This window comes from Oxyura jamaicensis, chromosome 1 (assembly GCF_011077185.1).
Source record: "Oxyura jamaicensis isolate SHBP4307 breed ruddy duck chromosome 1, BPBGC_Ojam_1.0, whole genome shotgun sequence".
Classification (NCBI taxonomy): domain Eukaryota; kingdom Metazoa; phylum Chordata; class Aves; order Anseriformes; family Anatidae; genus Oxyura; species Oxyura jamaicensis.
In genome coordinates this window covers 112985730-113004344 of record NC_048893.1, presented here as the reverse complement: position 1 = coordinate 113004344, position 18615 = coordinate 112985730, and the positions used below count along the sequence as shown (strand labels likewise).

Here is an 18615-nt window from a genome sequence, read left to right as displayed (position 1 = left end):
AAGATCTACCTTTACCAATAATAAATCTAATGTAAACCTTCCACGTGAACTTTAGGAAGTCTACTATACTATTTTACAACAACACATTGCATTTTACCTGAGGCTTGCTGGCTTCCTTAGCATTTAAGGTTGGCATGTGGACTCTGAATCGAGATGCACCATTCAGGAAGGCTTTAGAACTCTGAAAGAAACAAACAACACCTCCCCATACTTTTGTTGCTTGTTTTTTTTTAAAGGATTACATAGTGTTAATCATTTCTTTACAACTAAAGTCTTTGTGCATCGTAACATAAATGGATGCATCTCTAATTAAACAACTGTGCATTTAGTTTTGCCTTTTTAAGCTTTTATGCAGACCTATGGCAATATACAGAAAATGCAATTACAGCTGTATTTGAAGGCTTACTTTATACTGCCGTTATACAGCAGTAGCATACTGAACTCAGAGCACAGTCGTACCATTCTTAACATCTTTAGCAGCTTTTTCCTCTACTGAACTTTCCTTGGCATTGCTGACAATTTTTCTCATAAGCAGATAATCCTAGTAGCAACTACAGATTTATTTTTACTTTTCCCCAGGAAAACTGTTTCTTCATTTCTCTTCATTTAAGATAAGATTATCCCATTAGCTTACTCACGCACCAGAAATGGGGAAGAGACCGTGCTCCTATGGGCTGAAGGGTTTGCAAAGTCAGAGTGCTTCTGGGGTGCTCAGAACAGAAATCAAGGCAACAAGCTGTATTTTAGGCCCCAGATGGACCTCAACTAATGCACTGGTTTTTACACATATTTATTACCACGTGCATTAGTGTATCATTTCACACCAAAATTACATCCCTTGGAAAACATTATCCTGAAATCTTTGGCTTAAAAGGATTTGCCAGGGAGATTACAGTTTGTCCACTAAAATAAATATACAGCTTCAAAGTAGGTTTGGAGTCAGGCAGGAACAACCTATTGCTAAGACCACAAGAAGCACTGTGCATTCCTCAGGGATGAGGTATTTGCTTCTGATGTGTCAAATCACATTCTGAATGCCACATTAAAAACAAGCAAACAAAACCCACAAATAGATAAAAAGAAACCACCACAAATCAGAAAAGAACGCCCATCCTCACTGAGCATTTTAATTTGAAATGAATCACAAAGTAATTCTTGCCCAGCACAAATACAAGGATATATATTGTGGTTTTCTTTACACAAACTGCCATTCATCACCCAAATCTTTCTAAGAATGCAAGAAACTTTTGAGAGGTGGGAATAAATTTCAAAATTTGTGCTGCTCAATGCAGAGCTGAGGCACAAGCAGTCTTGGGCATAAAAATCTTGTTTCTCCAAAACAAACAACACCAAAGGGCATAGGGTCTGAATGACAGATTTTAAAATTTTATCTTATAGAAAATTAAGCTCTTGTCAGAAAGTGATTTACAACAATCTGTGGGGAAGAAAAATCAATTACCTAGAGAAAAGTTACCTACACCTTTATTCAGCAGCTGAGCAGAGGAAAAAAAAAAAAAAAAAAAAAAAAGAGAAAGACTTCTTCATCTGACTGTCAAAAGTAAGATTTACTGTGGTAAGGAGGAAATGTCTGGGGATAAGGACTAGACTCAGAGGCTGCACATTTAATACTTAAGACCTCTTTCTTCTTTTCAGAAAGATAAAAACTGCACTCTGGTTTCTTCTAAATGCACAAGCACTTTGCCAGAGGAGTTTAAGAGATGTAGGTTTCCTGCAAATTCAAAGTCAGGTTAAAGAAAGTTCCTAGAACATAAAGACAGGTCTGTATGAGCATGCTGCAATGAACACATACTTACGAAAAAGAAGCACAGGGTGAAAAGACTAGAAGCAATAAAAAGGTTCTAAATAATCATGTTTTACAAATGCTATTAAACCTTCTCTTCAACTTTGATGATAAAAGTGCACCAATGCATAATAAGGCACACCGACTTCTTGTTTGTGTTTGTCATGGGCATATCCTTCGGGAACACTGTAGATTAAGCTTCCAATTCTAGTAATTAAAATCATTTTTATCATAATTAAATGTTTTGAAACAAATTTCAAATTCATAAATTAGAGCCAACGTGATTACTAGCAAAGAAAGCACAGCTGAAGGAATCACTGAATAAAGAATGAGAACTGCACGTCCAAGGCTCTCTGCTTGTCTCTCCATCTGTTCTTCTGGACAACTCAGTAAAATCAGGTTACTCACCACTACAAACTCTGTAGAAATACTGGGCTCATGACCATGCTGCAAACAAACAGTAGACCACATTCATCCAAGATACTGATACCACAGAGAGATTAATCTAATCTTTAAATCTTAGCGTGAATCTACCTTAAATTATTCCCTTGTACCTGAGTATTTATTTCAGTTGTTTTTAAACAAAACCAGCTTCACCCTTCCATTGTGAGGTTCAGCTCTTGGCACCCACTGGCATAGCTGCCTGAACATAACCAAAACATTTGTCCAAAGTGACCTGCTACAGTCTTATGAGCAAAGCAAATAGGTAGGTTTCTTTAATTTCTTAGAAAACAAAAACAAAAAACATTTCTAACTATTTACAAAGGCATACAGGGTGTTACCTGATATGACTGAGCACAAAAGGGCAGTTACCATTTTATGCCTGCTAACAAATTTACCTCTTGTTCAGCAAGGCTGGAATTTTGTTGCCAGTGATAAGAGATTAGAGAGTCTGTTTTATTACATGAACCTTCATTCAATTAGCAATTTTTATTTATTTTTAATTTAGCAATCAGATATGGTCACTACCACATCTGCATTTCCAGATCATCTTGAAATTCTTGTCTAGCCTTTTTTACTTCCTCAATTTCTACAATCACCCTCCCCATAGTGAACAGAAACTGCAAGCCAGATTTATTAAAGGATTCATACATTTTATGTTTTATCTACTGTGCTTTGCAGACCACACAGGTCTAAAGTGAGATACTTGAGCAATTCAAAGAGAGTACAGCTTCCCAAGACAATGACAAGTCTTAATCGGAAAAAAAAAAATGAGGCAGGCAGAGAAGTACTTCTTAAAGCCGCCTTTTTAAAGATTCACAGTTACGAATATATGGAACAGGGAAGGAAGAAGTAATGCCTCTTGCTCTGGAGAGCAAGGTTTCCAGGGAAACAGTACGTCAAATGCATGGCTACACAATAAGACTGCACATTGTGCAGTGATCTTGCTGATGTCCTAGAGAAGATTAGGTCAAATGATAGTCTCTTCCTGGGAACTGGGGAAAGCGAATGGGAAAAACCTCCTAAGATACTGGATTTTTTAAAAACATCATGATGAGTAGATACTGAATGCCAAAGTTTTCCATACCAGCTCCTTAAGATATATGAGCAAGCCATTGTGCACAACTCTAGTTGTGCTTTCCAGTAAAATTATATTTGAAACAAAACATATACATTTACTTCTATAAATGTTAGGAGCGAATTCTGTCAACATTATGCTCTAGGTATTATATAAAGCAGCTGACACGTTCATGGGAGCACTTACAAAATACAGAAAAGCTGAGGAAAAAATGCCCCATTACGAGTCTCTAAGAGTCACATAAAAGATTCTCATACTTAGCAGAATTTACCTTTAAGAAGTGAAAGAGAATTAAATGAAATATACAGAGCTCATTATGAGTACAGCTTATCTCACAGTAAGAAACTAAGAATAGGACTTCCACAGACCATTACAGGTAATCAGAAGCTTTATCAGAAGCCTTCCACGTGAGGAAAAATTCCATTAACTGGTAAAGAAGAAGAAATAACAGAGAGTAGAAAAGTCACCTTCAGTTACTATTCAAGAAAAAGAGTATTTAAAAATGTAAAAAGCCATTTATCTAAAACTACTGGGGGGGGGGGGGGTGGGCAAGAAACAGAAATCACCCCTGAACAATCTACCTGCGCTACTTGCGACTAGAAGACATAGTTCACATTTACATACATATACAGACAACCTTCATATATAATCCTCTAGTATTGGAAAACACACATGGGATTCACATAGGACCTTTGCTCCAACACTTCTGTTATGCATGGGAAGCTCCAAGACCTTCTTTTGCCTTACTGTTCCCCCAAAGAACTGGTTGTTACACAGCTAGTTTTCCTAATGTTCTCCTTTTTGTTCCCTTTTCGGGTCTGTTATTTTTCTCTTTTTCTGCTTGAATGGCCTCCCTCCTCTTGGGTTACAGCTACACAAGGCAAGAAAAGAATCATCTTCTCATGTAGCAGCTAAAGTTTTCTAAGGCACATCTCTTTGTCATTGACAGAGCTCTCTCTGTTACTTAATTCTGAGCACATAAAAAGTCTTGTGATCTTCTGTGTAAAACACATTGAGCAAACATCTTGGTACCAGACTGTAACCATTTCCCAACCTACATTTAAATAGTGTTTGAACAACCTTGTACTAATATTTAAAGCAGAAGGATTTCCTTTCAAAAACAAATAAAAGTTAGAACTTTGCTGCCACAATGTCACGAGAAAGTTTATATGCAATGTTTAGCAAGGCAAAGAAAGCTCAGAAAGCTTCAGGCACATATTTTAAGCCTGTTTCACCACTGCGTTGAGTGGTCAATCTCTGGCACCATGTTTTCAAACTCCTGCATGGTATTTGCCCTTGTGATCTAGGCAGCATGTGTCCCACAGAAGAAAACAGTTTGTGTGTATGATAATGTATTTATAGCCTAGTGACATTTGCTACCTTTCAAAATAGTTCACTATCTTGCCAAAATTTAAGCCCTTGAAGTATAAGCTCTTCTAAACCAGCAAGATCCATTGTCTTGACACCAGTAAACTGTGTAATCAATACATTCTAAAAACTCACCTGATGTTTAAAAAAAATCATCTCTATATAAATAGCATCTCCATCCTTGAAGATTTCAAAATTTGACTAGACAAGCCCTTAGCGATCCAATCCAATCTCAAAGTTAGACCTACTATGAGCAGAAATTAGGATCAGATGATTTCTAGAGGTCCCTTCCAACCTGAATTACTCTGATTCCACAAAACATACAATATTGTGTTGTCATGTGACCCATACCTCTAAGGACAAATTATTTATCTCTCCATTTCACAGTTCTTCGTTGATGCCAATATCATCTGCAATAACGCCAGTTAGTTTTGGTTAAATAAAGGCTGCAATTAAACTCACCACCACTGACTGACTGCTCTAGTCTCTTTACCTCAGCTTTACATTCACCCTTTGCCTCCTCTTTTCCCCAGCCGTGCATTTACTTTCTGCAACACCCAGTGCAGGTTTCTCAGACAGTGAGAACCATCATAGGGTATGGTTGGCAGCTATCTCACAATGACATAACCAAGCAAGGACAGGCAATTGGAGGATATAGGTCAAAATAATCCGAATATACTCAGGAAGAGTGGAAGAAAATAAGATAACTCAAAGAAAGATGAACAGTTTTTACTTGGTTTGCTGTAGTAAGTTTGTCCATTACAAAACCTTAGCTAAAACAGATTAATTCACCTTGATTCATACCACTTTGATAGAAAGTAAGCTCCTGGTTTACTACTGAAGCACAGAGGACAAATCTTTCCCTCAAATTTGGGTCAGTTATAACAACCTGGCACATAAGGGCCATGCAGATATCTGATTACCAGAACTACCATAAACCTTTTGCCATAAGAAGGCAAAAATCACAGTAGAAAAAGCATTCACTTACACTGGATGGCGTGGAGGAGCAACTTACATCTTTAGGATCTGAAACACAGTAACATACACAGTTGAACTAGATGCAAGCACAAAGAACCTGTCTTAGAACACCTATCTGTAGTGTCATTTACCACTAATATGCCAACAGTAAGGTAACACAAAAGTAGTCCTGATATAAATGTTTAACTGTATGTTTAGGGGAAAAGAAAATGGTGCTTCATGGTACCATTCCCATCCTAAGACCACTGTAAGTGCTATTCTGGCAGTCCAGCTCATTACAGCATTCTAGTTGGGTCTATAGAGCTTTTTCACTTCCTCATATAGGACAATTACAGCAAAATAAGCATTCATAGTACTTCTGAGTCCACGTAGGAAAAAGAGAAGGCATTCCTTTTTAATTTCTAGTTTAAGGTGACAGAAGATGCTCTATTAGCTGATTACTGTATTTTGTAGTACAGAATACAGATGCCATGGGTTGAATGGTAGCGCTGAACATACATTACAGCTAGGTGGGGTATTCTACTATTCAACTGTATCTCACTTAAAGAATTTATAAAGGCCGGGAACTAAATACAGGGCAGTGGACTGAATTCTGAAGTGTTTCTCTCTCTTAGGTATGCCAGAGTCTGAGTGTATAAATTCTTTAGACATACCCAGATTTTTTTCCCATCTCGTTCTAGGAATAAGTTGGTTTAGTATTGGTGTACCTCGGGGAATATTCCTTAACTATTATATATATTATGCCCTGGGACTTTTTACTTAAACTGCTGGTGTTCTTTCACCATAATAAGCCCCTCCACGATTCTACTACACTAAAGCACTTACGTTCAATAAGAAAGAGGAAACAAAAAATTCCCATCACTGCAATGATAACACCAGGCATCACAAAGGAGAGACCCCAGCACGTAGACACCCAATAAGCAGCAATTAAGGATCCCAAGATGTTTCCCACTGAAGTGTGTGAATTCCAGATTCCCATGATCAATCCTCTTCTGCACAGAAAACAAAAAAAAACCACACACACAAAAATAACCCACAAACATTTCTTATTATTCAAACAATAACAATGTTACCTTGAGAACAGTATATCAAAAAAGACTGCTCATCTGTGGTGTCTACGACATATTTGAAAACTTACTGTTCTGTATCTTAGCACTTCTTTATGCTAGTCTTTCATCTGGCAATTTCAAAGGACCTAAATATTAACAGAAGTGTTCTAAGTACTTCTCTGCACATGACAGAGCTCATCCTGCATTTAATGGCATTTAAAGGCACCATTAAGGCTTGCATATTTCTGGACAGAGTTTCTTTGATAAGAACATGTATGCAAATATTACATAGCATATGCATGCTATGCTTCTGATACTTCTGATGCTTCTGTGAATGGAAGCCCTGCAGACACATTGAACAAGTAATCTGATGCTTTGGGGATATGTTAGACCAAAGAAAACTATCTATACAGGACAGGTAAAGCAAATTCAGTGATTTCTGATCGAATCCTGGACTTGCTAGGCACTAGTTGAAGGTAAAACATGCTCAAGATTGGCTCAAAGACATCAAACTGCTGTTAGCCTGGAAATCCCAGATTAGAGCTCCTGTAGAATAGCTGCAGCAGGACTAACATAAACCACAAAAACCCTACTGAAGACACTGCAGTTAGCAGTTTTTAATCCTTCTAAGTCCTACTGAAGGTAAGGCAGTTTTCCCAAGAGTTTACCTGGAACAACCTAATTTTAACTAAAACAAATCTTTTTCTTTGGCTGAAGACAAGATCCAAGAGGTCCGCTCGTGTTTCAAGGAATCCGTAGCAGAATGAAAACGAGAACCAGCTCACTGACTTTCAGACCAGAGCCCTATCCATCAATCCATTATCCAGACTCCTAAAATCCATTATGCAGATTCTTGCTTTTGCACAAAACAATCTGAATGTATCTGTTTTGCACAGACCTGCCATTTTTGTTCAGTATTTTATTATGGTTATCACTCTCTCTGTTTTGTAACCAAAGAGGCTGCAGGGACTACGGAAATCTAGTTTGAGACTATATTTTCCTAATTGTCTCATGACTTTATAGAGAAAGCTTACACTGAATTTTCATGTCTTCCTCTTGAAGTGATTGACAATAAGTTCATTCGGTGATATCTACAATGGACACCACTACAGCATTATTGCTACAGGCATCAACCATTATCAGGGACAATGAATTCAGCATGCAGCTCTCACAAAATTTATGGAAGGTTTCTGTGTGGCATGGCAAAACAAGCATTATGAGTGACCTCTAGTTAGGATTAAAAAAAAAAAAAAAAAAGGTGGATTTAAAGAAAGTGACAAAAAGAAAGGTTAAGTCAGCTGCCACATCTATTTTCCTTTTTAAATTAGATTCCAAGTTTTTATAAGTGTGTTAGGAAAAAGATACTAGACAAAAAGATCTTTTTAGAGCTATAGCCTAACAACTGCTTTGAAATACAAATGAAAACACAGGAAATTCCATATTAAAAAGGCACAATAACAGCCTCTATTAAAAGTGGTTTTAGATTGATAATATTTGCAAGAATTCTTCTCAATTCAATTCCAAAATACTTCCTCTGAAAAATTTAGCATCAGACTAAGGAGCCACCAGAGAACACTCATTTGACATGATAGAGAATATTTCAAACTGCTACGTAAGCTAACCAGCATAACAAAGAAAACTCCTCTCAAGGACCCACCTAACTGCTTGTTTTATCCCCAAATCACTGAAGCAATAGATAGATACTTAAACTGACTATAATATTACAGCCCCCAAATGCGTTGTTTTGTACTTCTGAAACTTTGGATTATAGATTATTTACCTTCCTTTTCCAAACCAGTTGCCAATACATGTAACGACACTTGGCCAGCCAGTAGTTTGCACCAACCCATTAGCTATCTGAAAGTACACAGAAATAATAATAAACAAACATACCCAGTATTAAGTCAGGTTCCTACATAACTCCTGCTGAGTGCTGTGCTGGGAAAAGGGAGCCTATGCAACTGCTTTGAATTTAGAAGTTTAGTATGGGAGTTTCAAAAGCATTCTTTCCCAAGAAACAAACAGGTTACAGTATTTCACAGATATTCTTCCCTCTACCTAAATATTTCCAATTATTTTATGATTAAAACACACCAAAAAAAATTAAAACACATGCTTATCCCAAAACACATTTCACAGAACTGAACAGACAAGCCAATTCCCTTTACAGTAAGAGCTACATAATACTTTGCTTGGTTTGAACATATGGCAAAGCACGTTTGCAATCAAAGTGAAACAAAAAGAAAGCTTTACGGAAGACTGGACAACTTTGAACACTAGTTTTAAAATGATTAAAAGACATATGCAAATGAACCAAGAGGAGAAACTTAACGTACTGTATTCAGGCTGAAGTGAGAACTATTTCAGCCTGCAGATTGCAAAGTTTGTAAGAAAATCCTAACTCATCCCAGCTCCTAAAAAGCTCCCTACCTAGAATTACACATTAACACAAAGATCACAGCATAATAATTCACACGTACAATGAGCATTTACCAGTTAGGTTGGTGGTGTGAGGCTGTGCTTTGCATTACAGGATTCACTGTCCACATCACATGGTGCAGCATTGTTAGGCACACTCAGACAAGCCCTAAGGGTGCTAGCTCTGGTCTTGGAAACCACATAAGCCAAGAGCCTCGGGGGCAGTGACATGGTTAAAGAGGTGACTTAGTGAAATGGTTATTAAAGCTTTCAGGACCCAAGTTAGTATCGCTGCATGTCATGTCGCACAATGCCATGCAAACATGCCAACTGTGAAAGTGCTACTTAGATAAAGCAAAGAAAGCAACAGTGCAAGGTGCAGACCTGTCCAAAATGACTCAGAAACGCTAGTTATGTCCTGGTCACGACCTAAATTCCATTTTAGATCTATGGTAAATATTTGTGTGATGCATGATTAGATCTACAGGTGCTGTGAGAAGTCCCACACAATGAATTTTCATTACAGCAGCTGCCTGTTCTCAGCTACGTGAAGGTGGGAGACTTCATCATTAGCAGCATAAATGTAATTTTCCTGCACAGAAAGCCAGGATGCATCACTCAGGTCTTGGCAGACTGACAGAAGTAAATACATTTGTTTTAAAACTCGCCCACATCTAAGCTTGCAAAGATTTGATCAATGATTTGACACAGATTGAAACACTAATTTGTTTTCAAAGATTTCTTCCATTATAAAAAACAACATTTTTTTGAAATAAAACCTGGGGCGATCCACTCAATCATTTCCGACTGTCATCAACGACAATGTAGGCCAGCCTTTAGATCTTCCCATCTAACCACTAATCACAATTTGCAACTCAAAAGAAAAAAAAAATTAACAAAAAAAACAATACAACACTAAAAAACACCATGGAATCTCAGAGTATCTAGGTAACATTGTGCCTACCTGGGCCATTATGTAAAACCACAGGTTATGTATATTATAGAAATAACCCAATCCAAACATTGCAGTGAAGAGTCCGCTAGCAAGCATTCCAACTGTCAGATAGTACCGGATAGGTAGCCGTTCTCCTATTACCCCACTTGAAATGTGGAAGGGAAGAAAAAGAAAAGCTATAATTAAAAATGAGATCATACCCCAAGCCTTCAGGAAGAAAATATTTTGTGTTGCTTAATTCAGGTTGAGGAAAAACTCTGCTGGTAGTTTCTTTTTTTCCTTCAGAGAAGCAAATAAACATTTTTTAGCACTTGTCAGAATAAAACAGCAAACACTTTGTGTTCATTAACTGACAAGGGCTGACATCTGCACAACCATCTTTCAGGGAGATACTCACCTGCAGCACATTGGAAGTGACTACTTAGAGAGTTATTTTCCAAATGATCCATAACATAGTACATCTGAACCCACTGAAAGTGAGACTCATCTCCCTTGCTAATGACTTTGGTTATGAAGGTCCCACTTCTAGCGAATAAAAAGAGGCATCTCCAAATTGGAGTTAATATTGTACACTTTATGATGGGTTTGATGCATTTTTATGAGGTGTCTGGTACTGTCCTTCGACTACAAAGAAAGCCAGGACAATCACCTTTGTCTACACGTGCACAGATGAAGTCTGGGGACATGTATCCCAGCTCCAGTGCAACATGAAGGAAGGCAGGCTAGACTGCAAGCTGGAAAGCTTTCATGCACAAGGCAGTCAGACAGGGGTAAAAATCTTTCTACATACCAACAGGTATGCTGTCACTGGGAACTCAGGATTTTGCATTTTTTCCCCAGCAACTAGCACAGAGATGGGAGAATCCAACTTCTCATTCTCTTCATCAGAAATCTTACAATCGGAAAGGACATCTCAGAAGCAGTATAGCCTCCTATGTTAATAGTGAGTGATAAAGCAGCTTTCCAAGAGAGAGATTTACCTTAAGTACATTCCAATTGCATATGCACACAGAAATGAGTAGTCCAGTGCTCCCAGTAACTGCTTGTAGTTATTCTTATCTAAGAATATATTTTCAAAACAAATCATCAGTTTAAACATACCAGTAACTTGCCAACATTTTTACATAATATAGGAAAAAAATGTTAGTGAACGTGCATTGACATTTAATTTTAAATGGACACTTTTAAAAGGGATGTAAGCATGCATTATGCAAAACACATTTAACAACAGAAAAACAACTCTACAATTTATGCTTTTATCTGTAATGTATGAGGAAAATATTGCTAGGCCCGCTCTTAATTCCACCTTATTCATTATAGCAGTTAGGAAAGAAGAAACGTAAGTTATTAACAAGGTGCCCTCTTCTTACAGCTCCTTAGACAAAACAAAAAAAGCCAAGACAAAACCAAGCTCTAAACATTAAAGGGCCTTCTTAAAAGCACAGTGGAAAGATGTATTTCAAATGTGTGGTCCTAAAAGCCAAAACAGCTTTAAAAAATCCATCATCATACAGGCTTTTGAGGAGTCGTCTTAATACAGTTTACAGAATGGTTAAAGCCTTTTGCATTTCATTTTCCAATTTCTCACAAGGCACAGTTTAAGTCTTGTTTTAAAAAAAAAAAAAAAAAAAGTCCAGCTCTGTACAAGAAATGACCATAATCACAACAAACGGGACTTGTAAGAGGCAGGGATGCAGCAGACAGGACTCCACCCAATGAGAAACACCAAGTCTAGTCTCAAGTGACCTGAGCTCATAGCAAGAAAGACAATTTGTGTATTTGCAAGCAGCCATAATTTCCATTGACTTTGAGAATAAAGACAAAGTAATTAAAACATTCCTCTTTCAGCAGTGCTACCAGCTTGCCAGTTATGCCACCTCAAAAACAGAGCCAAAGGAACAAGTCTACGGCACACCCCAAGGGGCAGCTTTGCAATAACACACGTGTTCATGGAAAAAAAGAAGGACATGAGCTCAGACGTTTTCAAAATTAAGAAAGCTAACCAGTGGTTTAGATAAGCAAGCTCAGTATCCCCTTGGTCAAGAGGCAAGAAACAGCAATCAAGTTTTACTGCAACCCAGAGCATTTGGAAACATGTGGAACTCCATCATTTCAATATACTGACTAGCTTGCAGCGGGCACTTAGTACATAGAATTCTGTCCACAGAAAACCAATAGCTCAGATCTCTAATTACCTTGGAAAAGGGGGGGCATTTTTTTTTAATTGATAATTAAAGAACCATTAGAATGGATTACTGATTTCCAGATAGACTGGAGAGAACTAGAACACTGATAGAATGGACTATTCCACTCCACTGATGTTCTTGGCAGAGATGAAAGTGTCAAGGAATGATTGAAAATCTCTATTAAATTCAAATATAATGAAATTTGAAGTTACTTTGTAAGTAGGTGTGTGTGTGTATATATATATACACACACACGCATATATTTTAAGTAGAAGTCCAGGTTTATAAGCTGTTCAGGAAGTTAGCAACTCTATTCTGCAATAAAGTCCCACATTCTTCATTACAATTGAAAAAAAAAAAGTAAGTTCTTTCTGTCTGAGATAGACTCTGAAAAGCTGCAGTGTAGATAAACACTAAGTAATTTCATTTAAATGACTGCTGGACCTTGAACTAAAGCAGCAGAAAATCGTAATGATTTATTTTATTCTGTCCCCTTTTCTTCCTTAATAGGCATTCTAAAGACATATCTGAACTTCTACACAATCCCATTTCCTGACTGAAAAGTGTTCTACCAAAACCTTCTCAAAGCTCTAACAGGTAAAATAACGTCAGTTATTTAAGCAGGCAAGACATTAAGTCTTGACTTAACTTGCTTTGGAAAAATTAACGTGAACATTGGAAAAAACGCCCCTCCATTATACATCTCCTGAATCCCTCCACAAAAGAAGAATAGCAAGTGACAGATAATCTAATTACTAATATCAGCACGTTGTTATGGAACAAAAGGGGAAAAAAAAATGCCTTACCAAATGGTTCCCAACCGCACTGAGATGCATTAGATGGCTTTTTGACAGGCTGAATCTGGGCAGCATATTCTCTGTAGGAGCTGAGCTCAACTTCATGTGAAGCAGCACAATGCTTATGCAGCTCTCCCTGATATAGAAAGGAAATTTGAGATGGAAAATTTACTTGTGACAGAACCCTGTTAAACCCCATATAGCAACAAATTTAATAATTCTAGTTCTATATGAACCTGTGTCAAACCCACTGAAACCAGTAAAATTGTAAGCCATTAATTAATTGCTTGGTATTTTGCTGGGTGAAGCCACCATTGTATCTAAAAGTGATCACCTGGCTAGTAATATGCTACGGTGGATTGGTGTTTCTGACACTGAAGGATTTCAAAATCGGTCACTAACATCAAGCTATTTGGCCCATTTTTACTCATCAATTATATATAACAACCCTGGGGGATTTGTGTTTGGCAAGTTACAGATGCATGAGATTAGATAAAATAAAATAAAAACATGTATAGATAATATTTGGTCACCAGCTTCACTGGGAACTGAAGTGAAAAAAAGAAATCCCATGGAGTGTGCAGCAACCTACAAAACATCTCAAGTGTACATACAACTATGAATACAATGCTCAACAGACCTTGGAACAAACTTGTAAATGTCAGTAGAATTGTAGAATTTTATCTCATTTAACTCAACTCAGTTACAAGAGCCTTTCTCAAACATAAGAATGTCAGCCTGTAAACTCTTACATACCTACAGTTTAGATTAATTCACATGAATAGTTTCAAGGGTAGGCATAGCTGTTCCAAGTGTTAAGCCCAAAGAATAGAAGTACAAACAGTATTTTAGGAGTGGTGTCACTGACGTTTATTACGTAAATGTCACTGTGTGCCAACTTTATCAGGTTTTCATCTTTAAAATCATTCGAAGTTAAAGTTTAACATTGTCTTTCACAAAAGAAAGCACTGGAAAAGAAGACTACTTCCTCTTCTGATAACAGCAGAAGGATGTTTAAACAACGACACAACCTTGCTTACCTTAACTATACTGATAGGTTTCCTTGATAAATGGAAGCTGGCATACAAAAAGAAGGTGAGGGTGAAAATGAAGGCTCTATACCTGTAATATAAAAATAGATACATATTTGAAAATGATTTTATTTGGATTTTAGTGCTGTTACATACAAAGGTTACACAAGTCATTTGTAACCTTGGAATAGTTTAAGGCAACTTTTTTCATGTTCTCTAACATCCAGAACCACCCAAGCAGTAGTACTGCTTTAGAACATCTGCTCTGGCTTTGGAAGGGAGTTTTGTGATATGCGAACACGGACGGGAGTTTTGTGATATACTACAGAGCTAATCTGCCTTGTTTACAGCCTTTCTTTGGGGGCTATTAAAAGGCAGTTCAACATTAAACGCACAGTCAGATCTCACTTTTCACAGTTTCACCCAGGTCTCTGCTACAATTAAGACATAAACAACGGCTAAGTTGTCAATTTAGCTCCCGTGGACTGTTATTTAGTTCTTTCCTCACTGTTTTGTGGATTTTTGCATTCCTCTGTATCAAGAGAAATCAAGCATTTCTAGAGACTGAGGTACAGACAGACACTGACAGTGTGTACTGGAGCACATGAACATAATTATCCAGCCTTGGGATGGGAAGGACTTTTTCCCTCATACCTTGCTGGCACCCTTGTTTTTTTCCTGCAGTTCATCTGAACTATAAGGGCATCTCAAACTCCCTGCTACTGCAAGGGTTAGGCTAAGACAGCAAACTGATCTATTCTATTCCCTCCCTTTTTAAGGAGAGTGTTTTGTGGATTTCTACTTTTAACAATACAAAGGGATCAGAGCAAATCTACTGGCCCCTTCTAGCCTTGATCTTAATGTTAAAATCTGCAGATAAAACCGCATATATACATATACAGATCTGATACCTTAGTATGCTCCCTAATTATTAATCTTCAATCATTTTCTGCCTAATAAGCTTCTACGTAACAAGTATTTTGTCTTATAGTTCAGCCATACTCACAAAGACACTAAAAAAAAAAAAAGGTGGGTTAAGTGAGTTATCCTGTGAGCTGGGTTATTCACTCCCATTATTGTAGGCATCTTCATGAGTGATAAAAACACAATGACTCTGTCCTTGCTGCTCTACTAAATAAAGTATGTGATAAATTGTTCCAGTGGGAATTGCTTGGTCCTTTTTTTTTTTTTTTTTTTTTTTTTTTTTTTTTTATTCCCACAAAACTGAATCAATTTTTTTCTCTCCAAAAGAACAAGAACCAATGCCATCAACTTTCAGGGTTTGCTTTTTAAAAGCTTTTTTTTTTTTTTAACATTACAGTAGCAAGAACGAAGATCATAATTCTAAAGGTCTGTATCACAGATCAATTTATGGGGAAGACTATATACTTCTTATTAATAGAAGATGGCTACTCTTGAGCACACCCCTCAACTATGAGTTTGAAAGCAGAATGATGAAATTTATCCCCTCAAATACACAACGTGAAAAGGAAAGGACAAAAGGACTTACTGTCTAGCATACTTGACAAATACTTGTAAAACATGAGCAATATTTATTTGTTATACAACTGACTACATTTTTTTGCTGTATATACCCAGTGATGTAAAGGCAAAAACAGAGAAAGGCAACAAAATCATCTTCCCCAGACACAAACTCATATAACCTAAAATAAAGACCAGCACCATACTTCAAGACTTACCACTGATCTTGTGAAAATGAAGTGATGAAGCGAATCCCAGGAGGAAGCTGAGCCATCTACAGCTGGTATCAAATTTTAGGCAACACGATTACACGCTTGTGAAAACGTTAGCTGCTGTTCAGAATGTGTAACAAAGTTCCTCCCCGAGCTGTGCAATTGTAGGCTCTTAAACTCGGAAGATTTCCCTTTAGATTCTTTTAGATTCTTACACCTTCAGTCACTACGTTGCCAATTCTTCACCCTGTTTCTGTTAATTGCTGATCATTAAATAAGAAAAGCTGGTAAGTAAATATTCTCATAAAGATATTATAAAGTTTTCTAATCCCAATATTTCGACTGTAATGACCTATTCCAGATAAAAGGCGTTACCATAACTGACATTCTAGATACCCAAAGTGTAATGGAGAATGTTAAGCCAATAACAATTGCAGCCTTTTCTGAATTTTATCATGTTTAATCTATTTTGCGAAGGAAGCATAGGATAAAGAAGCAGGGACAGAAGGAAAAGATGCACTTAGAACATGATTCCAAAGCCTGCTGACATCACAACGCTGCTCTTGTCCCAGAAAAGAGTACAAATAGACAATTATCCACCTTAGAAAGATCTATTTTAACACATCAGAAACATTCACGGGGCTGAAGTTTTCTACAAAGGTGACTGCAGTGTTTTCAGCCCAGAACAGAGAACCCTCCAGCATGAAACCTGGTGCAGCTGAACAATGCTGCCAGCAAGACTTGACCGGCACTCCCTTGTCCAGATTGATTCCCCTGTCCCAGTACCAGTGCTGCACAAAGCACCAAATCGTCAGCAAACTTGGAAAAAACAAACAAACAAGTTTCCCCACTTGAGCTTCTCTACACCTGCTCACCCAGGGGTCAGGCAGCACAAAGGAGAAGGCAGGCTCGCGTACAGATGTGACATGCAGGCAAACAGTGAGACCACAGCAGCACGGATTCAGTTTGGTTTAAAATGTCGTAAGGTTCCTCCTGTTTCTTCAAACTCTGGCCAAAGCCCCTCAACAGAAACAAAAACACACTGTATCCTTTATTGCTGGTAGTGCAACAGGAACTAGCTGCACTGTTACTTTGCAGCAAGTTTTGAGTCAGCTGTCAAGGAAGATGACAAAAGGCACTGTGGGCAAAGGGTGTGCCTGCAACCCATGCCCGCAAACCGAGCCTCCCTGTGTGCTAACAGCAGAGCTCTCCCAGCAGGATGGCAAATGAATGACGAACTAGGTAGGGCTAGGACCATCAGCAGCGGTCTCTCTGACCAGGATCAGCACCGTAACCCCCACCCTGCTGGCAGCACAGCTAGCAGGCTTCAAGCCAGCACCAGCCACCGCCACGCTCCTGAGTTGGACCAGCTCCCCTGGCAAACAAGGGAAAGCGAGCTAAAGGGAAACCCACCTCCTCTGAAGTCAACACACTGGCCATAAACAAGGGTCTATCTTAACCTGGGAATTTCAGAGGCTGTTACATGACAGGGAGATGAATGAGCCTCTCTCCTCTATTACAGAAAGCAAAGCTGATCGTCTGTCCTCAGCCAACTGAGTGACAACACCAAACAGGATTCCATTGTGTCAAAGCTAGTGATGTGGAAACTTCACTATTCACACAGGCTTTTTTCTTGTAAGTGGGAGAAAACCACCTCTCCACATAACAGACTATCACACCAAAAGACCAAGGGTCTGGACCCTTACACAGACACATATTTGTGTCATACCTTTAATTTTTCATAGTGTCCTTGATATCTCCCTTCTCTGGAAGTGAACAGACTTGCTAACCTTGTTTGGTGTGTTCCACCTCCTCCCCCTGCCCTGAATCAGACAGTGCAATTAACAGGCAAACCCCATAACCATTCCCACCTCTCCTGCCATGAGTTTCCTACCTCTCCTCTGAGGCTGATGGGGCCAGGGAGAGTGCAACCCTACCTTTCTCCCCTCGCCCAAGCCCAGCCATAGTTTCCCACCTGCCCTGAGAAACAGTTGACCCAATAGAAGATGTGAACTCACTCTGCGGCCACAGAACTGCTATTTGAAGCAGCAGGAGGATAAAGACAGGGACTGCAGGTGGTACCACAGCAATGGCTAGCTGTTACATCAGCTGAATTTCAAACTAAGAAATGCCTATCAGTAATTTCATGTTTGGTTGAAGTAAGCTATGGATAACTCCAGTGGGAGAAGAAAGGCAGGAGGAAAAAGCGGTGGGCGCGACCAGCCACCACAGTGCAGCTTCTTCCACCCGTAGCACACCTGTTTCAGGATCCCAACACTATCTCCCCTCTCTCTCAGTTAACTCAAATACCAAAGCTATTACTTAAGTGACCTTACTGTAAGTGAGGGGGCAAAAATATTTACTGGAAATAAAAGTGAGAAGCTAGCAAAGAAAAACAAAACAAAACTGAGGTCCTAAGCCTCTTCAAATTGTTTCCTTTAAATATAATGGGATAAGGCAATCGCTGTCACAGAAAATGAATTGTTTAACAGGTTACTATTTAACAGCTTTAGTGTAAACAGTCACAAAAAGACTTCACCCATCTCACAGACAGCTTGGTTGCTAAGTGTTCGCAGAAGGCAGCACAGCTGCACAGAGCAGAACCTGCTGCACAGAGCATATTCACACCCCCTCCTGCTTTTTCTAAAAACAAACAACCCCCCAAAACAAACAAACAAACAAAAACACACCACCAACAACCACCTCCTAACTCCTTACTGTAAATCCAGAGTCATGAGGCCCCAGCAGAGAAGGCTGGACTATCAGCAGCATTTCGAGAGCTACACCCTAACTCTATTTGGCAGGGGCTGATTTCATCT

The 18615-nt window shown here is 38.5% G+C and overlaps 1 protein-coding gene across 3 annotated transcripts in view; it reads right to left on the bottom strand.

Moving 5' to 3' along the window:
- SLC37A1 (solute carrier family 37 member 1) overlaps positions 1-16060 on the bottom strand; it is a 31841-nt gene extending 15781 nt beyond the window's left edge. The window contains exons 1-10 of one of the 3 annotated variants that reach the window (XM_035315875.1): positions 15803-16060; positions 14112-14193; positions 13081-13207; positions 11069-11147; positions 10098-10233; positions 8496-8572; positions 6492-6658; positions 5677-5714; positions 2210-2248; positions 98-181 (exon numbers count right to left, since the gene is read on the bottom strand). In XM_035315875.1, coding sequence (XP_035171766.1) covers positions 98-181; positions 2210-2248; positions 5677-5714; positions 6492-6658; positions 8496-8572; positions 10098-10233; positions 11069-11147; positions 13081-13207; positions 14112-14193; positions 15803-15858 — 885 coding nt within the window. In that variant the 5' untranslated portion in view covers positions 15859-16060. The remainder of the gene's footprint in view (positions 1-97; positions 182-2209; positions 2249-5676; positions 5715-6491; positions 6659-8495; positions 8573-10097; positions 10234-11068; positions 11148-13080; positions 13208-14111; positions 14194-15802) is intronic. The other 2 variants (XM_035315876.1, XM_035315877.1) reach the window with 2 other exon arrangements.
- Between the last annotated feature and the right edge of the window lie 2555 nt (positions 16061-18615).